The sequence below is a fragment of the Elephas maximus genome, chromosome 7 (assembly GCF_024166365.1).
Source record: "Elephas maximus indicus isolate mEleMax1 chromosome 7, mEleMax1 primary haplotype, whole genome shotgun sequence".
Taxonomy (NCBI): Eukaryota; Metazoa; Chordata; class Mammalia; order Proboscidea; family Elephantidae; genus Elephas; species Elephas maximus.
In genome coordinates, this window is record NC_064825.1 from 52743436 (window position 1) to 52751428 (window position 7993).

The 7993-nt window shown below is 52.5% G+C and overlaps 2 protein-coding genes across 3 annotated transcripts; one reads left to right on the forward strand and one right to left on the reverse strand.

Moving 5' to 3' along the window:
• The first annotated feature begins 1027 nt into the window (after positions 1 to 1027).
• ANAPC15 (anaphase promoting complex subunit 15) lies at positions 1028 to 3966 on the forward strand. 2 transcript variants are annotated; one of them, XM_049889997.1, is made up of 5 exons: positions 1028 to 1116; positions 2222 to 2351; positions 2919 to 2978; positions 3314 to 3451; positions 3616 to 3966. In XM_049889997.1, exons 1-5 carry the CDS (start codon positions 1058 to 1060, stop codon positions 3673 to 3675), a joined length of 447 nt encoding a protein of 148 aa, XP_049745954.1. In that variant the 5' UTR covers positions 1028 to 1057; the 3' UTR covers positions 3676 to 3966. The 2 variants fall into 2 exon arrangements, with proteins under 2 accessions (XP_049745954.1, XP_049745955.1); XM_049889998.1 differs by having other exon boundaries at positions 1050 to 1116; positions 3628 to 3966.
• Positions 3967 to 4554: 588 nt separating this feature from the next.
• On the reverse strand, positions 4555 to 6915 carry LOC126079070 (transmembrane O-methyltransferase). Its single transcript, XM_049889989.1, has 3 exons — positions 6642 to 6915; positions 5346 to 5542; positions 4555 to 4875 (listed from the first exon to the last, which is right to left on the reverse strand). The coding sequence occupies exons 1-3, from the start codon at positions 6898 to 6900 to the stop codon at positions 4555 to 4557; spliced, it is 777 nt and encodes a 258-aa protein (XP_049745946.1). The 5' UTR covers positions 6901 to 6915.
• Positions 6916 to 7993: the final 1078 nt, after the last annotated feature.

Genomic DNA, 7993 nt, shown 5'->3' on the forward strand with positions numbered 1-7993 from the left:
AAGGCTGACTAAGTCACTCAAGCCTGGACAGCACCTCCAATGTCAGACTGAATACGCAACTTAAACAGACTAACGAGTCCACTGCGGGACTGCATGGTCTGGGTTCCCACTGGACTGTATGAGATCTTGGGGGCAGGGAGCACGTTTTTAAATTTATCCCCAGCTTCTAGCACGGCCTGGAATATAAAAAAAAAAACAAAAACGTAGGGACACAAATAGTTTTATTCAAGGCATAAACGAATGGATGAATGTGTTCAAGCGGGAAAGTGAGACTGAGCAAGGACAGAAGACGCTTAAAATAACCCAGCCGTTCTCTGGGCTACAAGCAGGCAAATTTCCTGCTACTAATGCAGCAACCCCGGCAGCTATTTCTCAGCAGGGGTTGACAAGCAAACACAGCATAGCCCGGGTAACAAAGTGGAGGGATTAAATGAGCCGTTGGGGCGGGGCCAGGATGGAGAGGTCGATTGGCTAAAATTGAAGGCGGGGCCCATGGAGCTGGCGTGGCAAATTTCCTCCCCTAACGTAACCAAGGTGTGTCAACGTCACATCCGGTCAGGTGGGGCGGGAGCGGGAAACTAAGAAAGCCAAAGACGCATGCGTTTGGTGTGTCCCGGAATTTTGGCGGGTTCTTCCGCTCAGGCAGGAAGAAGTGCTTCCGGGTCGCCGCCGGCTGCCGCCTAGTGGCGCGGTAAGTACAGAAGCAGGCTATGGCTGTTGTTTCTTCGCGCGTTTCTTCCTCCCTTCCCCAAAGAAACCCGTATCTCTTGACCCGTCTCCTCAAGAGTTCCACATTCGCTTTTATCCTCATGGGCCTTCAGCTCATTGGCCGCTTCCTCGAGACTAAGCCCCACCCTGCCGTACAAGATCCGTCATTCATTGGTGTCACTTCCTGTCACCCGACAGTTCTTCCAGTCAATTGGCCCTTCCCACACCCAGCTCCTTTCGCGATTAGCAACCCTATAAGGGCACACTCCTGTCCGAGTCCCGCCCCTGCCCTCTCCTCGTTGGTCAACTCCACCGTATTATCGTAATAAGCAAACAACTCTCTGGAAGAATGAGCGGTGGGTTGGGCTTTCAGAGCAGTGGTCTCTGGCCTCTCAGTTCCTCTGGGAGGTGAGGGTGAATGGTTTCCTACCCGTTGCGCGGACTGGAAACTGAGTTCCCGAGAAGGGCAGCGGCTGCCCTTGGATCGGTCAAATGAATCAGAGCAAAAGCAGGATTAGATATAGATCCTTCTCTCCTGCTTGTCTCCCCTAGTGCCTGGCCTGGGTCCTTTTTCCTCGGGAGTTCTGAGATCGGACTGACTGTGTGGCCTACAGCCAATCGCAGCCTCTCTCTGGGCCTCAGTTTTCCCGTTTGTGAGCTGAAAGGTTTTAATTCAGACTCTCTCAGACCTTCCTGGCCGGGTCCCTCACTGCTCAGTCAGAGCTGAATTTACTTGATTTTTTTTTTTTAGCGTGTTCATCCATTCAATTTCCCGTCTATTTATCCGTGTGTCAGCTCATTTACTCACGCCTTCTGAAATGTCTAACTGAATCCCTGCTTGCACGTGGTACTCCCGCATTTGGCTGTGGTCCATGTGAGAGGTGATTTAGTGTCCAAAATTTCTGACACTAGGTGGGTGTGGTACGGACCATCATTTTAAAAACAAAGTTGCATCGATTCTGACTCAAAGTGACCCTATAGGGCAGAACAGAACTGCCGCATAGAGTTTCCAAGGAGTACCTGGTGGATTCAAACTGCCAACCTTTTGGTTAGCAGCCATAGCACTTAACCACTACACCACCAGGGTTTCCATCATGGAGAGGCAGAAAGGTTTTCAGTATATGAAGGAGGAAGTAGAGACCCCTATTTTAATTTTATAATTCCAGTCTGCATTTTGAATTCTTGTCTCTACACTTGTCTCCCATTCTCTTTCCTCCTTGAACAGCTTACAAAGAGCTTTTAAAATCCATTGTTTTATTATCAGAATAACTAGAAAGGTGGTATGATTATTATTATCCCCATTTTACAGATGAGGAAACTGAGGCTCAGAGAGGTTAAGTGACTTGTCCAAGGTCAAACAGCTAGTAAGTGGTGGAGCCAGGACTCAAATCCAGGTCTAACTGATTCCCAGACAGAAGGGCTGCTTCCCTGCTACCTTCAACTATACCCCAACCCCCTATCAAACAAAAAAACCCACTTCTGAGAGTTGGATTCACCTGATCTTTTCCCTCAGTCTAGGAGCCATGTCCACTTTGTTCCCCTCACTCTTTCCTCGTGTGACGGAGACACTCTGGTTTAATCTGGATCGACCCTGTGTGGAGGAGACAGAACTGCAACAGCAGGAACAGCAGCATCAGGCCTGGGTGAGTGAGGATTTAGTCTGGTAGGGACACAATAGTGGGCACCTCAGTCAGGGACCCTCCCTTCTACTGGACCATGACGTTGCTTTGTTCTGGAGACCTGCCCTGGGGTAGCTTTTTGTCCTGAGCTAGGAAGAATCTGGAGCTGGGAGCCCTGGGGGCCTAGGTTCTCAGCTATGCCCTGCCCTGAGTTGCTAGGGGACTGTGGGACCTCTGGGCCAGACTGGAGCCCCACATTTCTAACACTTAGTCCAGGCTCGTTTTCCTAAAGCACAGGAAATAATTTTGATTACTTATTGAAGACCTCGCAGATGTTCTAGGCCGATATCCTCTTACTTCACCCTCACTGTAATCCTATGAGGAAACCAAGGCCCAGAGAGTTTAAGTAGTTGGATCAAGTTCATAAATAAGTGGCAGATGGAAAGAAGGGAATTGGATCTTCCTGAGAATGGAAGAAGTATCTCCCCTGCCACACTTGGGGGTCTTCTTGAGGGCAAAATGGGCCAGTCCCATGCTCCTGATCTGCCCTGATAGGGCCCTGGCCATGCTCCCCTCTCCCTTTGGCCATAGCTCCAGAGCATTGCAGAAAAAGATAACAACCTCGTGCCTATTGGGAAGCCGGCCTCAGAGGTAAGTGGCTCCAGCAGGTAGGGATGGTGTGGGGCCCAGGGTGGGCCAAGGCTCTCCCCTAATTTCCAAGGTCCTGCCTCTGGTCCCAGAGCAATCTGGGTGAGGACCAGAAAGAGGAGTTAGAGGGGGTGGGCACTAGGGCCAGTGGAGGGCTGGTCTCTTGTCTCCCACACTAAGGTCCTGCAGAACATGTACCAGCCTGCTAGACCTGATGTGGACAGCGTTAGGGAGTTGGGGGATCAGTCACTGGCCCCAGAGAGAGGCTGTAAGTGGGCCACCCTTGAACTGGTCTGGGCAGGCCTATAATGCCCACAGGCTCTCCTCTGCCCCACCAGCACTATGATGATGAGGAGGAGGAGGACGATGAAGATGACGAAGATAGTGAGGAGGACTCAGAGGATGACGAGGACATGCAGGACATGGATGAGATGAATGACTACAACGAGTCACCTGATGATGGAGAGGTCAATGAGGTAAGTAGGGGTGTAGAGGGAGGGCCTCTGTTCCTTAGCCCCTTCCTATGACCTAATTGGTGACCAAGGGATGCAGAAATCCTGGATCCAACTGGGGGCAGAGTGGATGAGGCCCTTGGACCTGGGCTGGCTGGGTGGCTGAGGCCCCTTCCCACCCACACCAGCCTCCTCCTCAGGTGGACATGGAAGGCAACGAGCAGGATCAGGACCAGTGGATGATCTAGGTAGACAGGAAAGGAATGTCCACAAGGAGATCCCAGGCCAGCCCACCCCACACTGCACCCCTTGCAGAACCAGCTGACAGTTCCAGTGCCTGAAACCTTAATTTCGGACACCTCTGCAGCTGCTGGTAGGACCTGATCTCCTTGGCCTCTCCCAGGCCATCAGCCTGCCCTCGAATCCCCAGGGCCTGAGCCCACCCCACTTTCCTGGCCAGTACCTCTCCCCTTGGCTGCCAGGTCTGGTCTATTTCTAACTCTCTTTAATAAAGACACAGGACTGATTGATTTTTTTTTTCCCCCTTTTTCTATTCTCTATCACTTCGTGAGGCCCAGAGGAGCCTAATGTCTTCTCTTGGGCTTTGGGGAGAGGGCGTTGAAGGGACTTCAGGCAAGACCTAATTGGCCAGGTGGGTTGGGGCTGAGGAAGGCGCCTATGCCATTTCCTCTGGTCAGCTTGCACTCAGCCCCTCTTGGAGGGCCTCTAACCCAGTGTCTGCTGTCTCCTCTGATCCCCCCCAGAATGGCATGGGTTGGAGAGGGGTGGCTTTCTGAGGGTCAGAGCTGGGAGGCCCCCAAAGCTCTCCCAGTCACTTCCTTCAGTGTCAGGAAAGAGGATTAAATCTCAGAGGTGGGCAGGGGCTCTCCTAGAGTCACCTGTAAATTGGGGACATAGCAGGGTTGGGAGCTCAGCTCTTGCTTCTTAGTCCATGGCTCTCTCTGGAAGGAGGGGGGCCAGTGGGACCAAGCAGCCTGACAGAACTTGGCCCCTGAGGCCCTAAGCCAAGCATGTGTCAGGCCACAAACAGGGAGGGGAGAGGATGGTCTAAGGTCCTGGATGGGCAGGGAAGGGGGGACAGCAGTAAGTACCCCTGGGGATGGACCTCAGCCAGGTCCAGCATAGGTGAGCTGGGCTATGCCATCCTTGATGGCAGGGAAGTCTGGGAGGCTAGTGTGATGGAGGCGGCAACGGTAGCGGCCACAGCTCTTGGCATACTGTAGGAAGCGGGGTGCACCAGGGAAGAGCACATGGTCAGCCAACACAGTGGCACCAGCTGGCAGCAGGGCATGGGCCTCCAGGAGCTGCAGGTCCCGCAGGTAATACCGTGGCCGGTGTGCCAGGAGCACCAGCTCTACCTGGCTCAGGCCATGCTGCGTTCGCAGACGCGGGATCACCTCCTCTGAGCTACCCACGATGAGCTCCACCTGTGGGGGTTGGGAGAGCTGGAGGTGAGGTGGGAGGGACTGCTCCCCTACCTTTTACCCCACTAGGATCTGGATTACTTCATGCTAGAGTGTTCTCACATTTCCTCTGGTCTCATGACCCAAAAGTTAGGATCCGCATGGGATTCTCATTCTGCTGTGAAGAAGCTGAGGTTCACAGGATAAGTGCTTTGCCCTCAGCCACACAGCCAACAAGAGGCAGAGCTGAGATTTGGACCCAGGTTTGCCAGACTCCAGAAACCATCCTCTTAACTGCTTCTTTGTCACCCAGTAGAAAATAAGTGCAAATGACTTAGGACAGGAAGACATGAGCTCATCCACCTTCCAGGATCAGAGCCCCCAAATGGAGCAGCTTCTTTCTCCCTGGGTGGGGTCCCCCCACAGGGGAGGCCTGCCAGCGCAAGGCCTGGGCTGACAGAGAAGAGACCAGTGTTGGGGAGGTGGGGGCTGACCGTGCGCTCATCGAAGCCAGCCAGGCGGATGAGTTTTTCAGCCACTGCTGCCGTGCGTGGGTCCCGCTCCACAGTGAGAAGGCGGCCACCAGCCGGTAGGGCACGGGCAATAAGTAACGTGGAGTATCCACAGTAGGTGCCTAGCTCCAGCACACAGACAGGGGCCTTCTCCTCCACCAGCCGTGTCAGGATCTGACCTATATGGGAGGGACAGCTGTTGCAGATGTCCTGGGAGTGATTGCTGGGCCCCTGATAGAAAGGGATCTCAAATGCCCACCTGCCTTACTGCAGCCCCCAACCAAATGAGGTGTCACCTTTCTCCTGGACTACAGCCCCAGCTGCCCATGGTCCCCCTGCTTTCTCCAAGCTTGTCTCCTCCAGTCTTGTCTTCACACCAGCCACTGGGAATCTTTCTAACAAATCTCACTGTATCACATTCTGGCTTCTATGATTCTAAAGGCCTTTGGAATTGAAGTTGAGATTCTCAGCCTGGCATTTAGGGCTGGTCTTCTAAGACCTGATCCTATTGTATCTTTTCAGCCTCAGGCCTGACTATTCCCACCTGTAGACCATACCGCAGCCATCCCAAACAACTATGTCCAGAATCAGCTATGCTTGCTTAATCTTCATGCCACATTTGTGTATGTGGTTGGCTTTGCTCTTCCCCACCCCAGTCCCATTCTTCCTGGCCAACTCAAAAGAATCCTTCCAGACTGAATAATTCAAGTGTTGCTTCCTCCAGGAGCGCCCAGGCAAAAACAACCATTCTGTCTTCCAGGCTACTGAGAGGCCTTTGCTAGAATTTCTAGTTTTATTCCCCCTTGTATATTGAATATCTTTCTGATCTTGGAAGAATTTCTTAAATAGGACTCTTAAAGCACTTGTGCTGGGAGCTGGCACTCATTTCAATCCCAGCAGACAGCTACCCTGAGGTGGTGGGGGAGAAAGACTGAGATACAGGTCATTGCAAAGTTATAAGATACATGGTGTGATAGTTAATCCTCTCTATTATGTCTCCCTTTGAGGCCAGCATCTGTGGTTCATTCATCCCTTTGGCTTCTACCTATTTCTCCCTCAGTACCTAGCACATGCCTAGTACAAAAGAGGTGGTGGGAAATGTTTGCTGGATGAATGAATGAATGACTTAGCCCAGCCCCCTCATTTCCATAAGAGAAGAGACCCAGAGAGTAAAAAGAACCTGCCCAATTCACATATAAGGCAGGGGCAGATCCTAGACCTTCTTTCCTTCACCACATTGGGGAAGCTTCCTGGAGCAGAAGGTTAGGGAACACTGACCTTTGACAGGCCCCATGTGGCCTAGGTATTCACAGCAGCTGCTCCAGTGGTCCAGGGTGGTGATGATGTGTCCAGGGTCCCCAGGCAGGGCATGGGTGAGCATGTAGCTGAAGGCCCGCTCCTCAATCCGTAGCCCTGACAGGCAGTCTCGGACGTTTCTCAGCAAGACTGTGTGCACCAGCAGCCGGAAGTGGTGCCGGTACCGCACTAACAATGTCACCACCAGTGGCAGGAATGCCAATGCAATGGCAGGGGACATGTCCCCACCTGGGTCCTGGGGTGGAAAGGAGGGAGGGAAACCCACACCCACCAGTTGATTGTCATTTGTGCAATTATTATCCCCTGCATTCCCCCTTTCCCTGTTGTCTCTTTCAAGATTTCCTGAACAAACATGTACACACATACACACCTTTCCCCCAATTGGCCCTCCTCGTCAGTGTCCCCCTATGAGGGATGGGTGCCCTCTCCTTTCCTGTGCCTGGGACTAGCCTCCCCCTCCTCCAGATCTGATGTGTGCAAGGACCCTGGTGGCGGTGGACACTAAAAATGAAAGAGTATATGAAAGGATATGAATAGGTGAGTGATGGCGAGCTTGAGATGGTTGGTATGTTTGGGAACCCATACTTTAAGGGCCCAGCTTACCTGGGCTGGAGGCTCCTGCTTGGAGAAGAGTAGAGCATAGGACAGGAGGGGGAGTCCTTGGAGTGGGGAAGAGCCGTGAGGCAGGAGGCTGGACCTGCTCTCAATTATTGATGCTGAGGCTGCTGCTGTCACCTGAGACCTGTAGTTTGAGTTACTATCCCCAGAGACAGGTTGGAGCTGCCTCCTGCCCTCCAGGAGCCCTCAAAGAACTTAAAAAACTGGAGGGACTTGATTTGAGGCATGAGAGCTATGGGGAGCCCTGGTGGTACAGTGGTTAAGACTTGGTTACTAACTCTTGGTTAACAACCCAGCGGCACCTGAACCCAAGGTCAGCCACATCTCCAAGAGGCCGAAGAAAGACTCCAGAACCAGCAATCATGACATATGGATGGTTTATTTGGGAAGCTTACTTACAGGACAGTGGCCCAGGGTGGCAGCTGGAGCAGTTTAGTGCTCCACAACCATCTAGCAAGGAACACAAGCTTATATACCATTCCAGCTGGGACCAAGGCTCATTGTTTTTCTCCCACGTCCTTGGGCAGTCAGTGTTCCCAGGGACTTCACGTCCAGGCCTAGATGTTTTCCTTCCTGTTGCTAAGGCATTCCTCAGCCTTGGCCACTGGCCTAGTCATGCCACTCCCAGCCTTGTATCTTAGCCTGAGCTCATCCTGAATTCATCCCTAGCATGCTTCCAGGAAGAACAAAGCTGA

Excerpts from the sequence above, each read along its gene's own strand:
- ANAPC15 (XM_049889997.1), top strand. The coding sequence starts at position 1,058 with ATGAGCGGTGGGTTGGGCTTTCAGAGCAGTGGTCTCTGGCCTCTCAGT. Across the intron at positions 1,117-2,221 it reads CCTCTCAGTTCCTCTGGGAG|TCTAGGAGCCATGTCCACTT; the intron begins GTGAGGGTGAAT and ends CTTTTCCCTCAG. Across the intron at positions 3,452-3,615 it reads ATGATGGAGAGGTCAATGAG|CCTCCTCCTCAGGTGGACAT; the intron begins GTAAGTAGGGGT and ends CACCCACACCAG.
- LOC126079070 (XM_049889989.1), bottom strand. The coding sequence starts at position 6,900 with ATGTCCCCTGCCATTGCATTGGCATTCCTGCCACTGGTGGTGACATTG. Across the intron at positions 5,543-6,641 it reads CCACATGGGGCCTGTCAAAG|GTCAGATCCTGACACGGCTG; the intron begins GTCAGTGTTCCC and ends CCTCCCATATAG. Across the intron at positions 4,876-5,345 it reads CTGGCTTCGATGAGCGCACG|GTGGAGCTCATCGTGGGTAG; the intron begins GTCAGCCCCCAC and ends CAACCCCCACAG.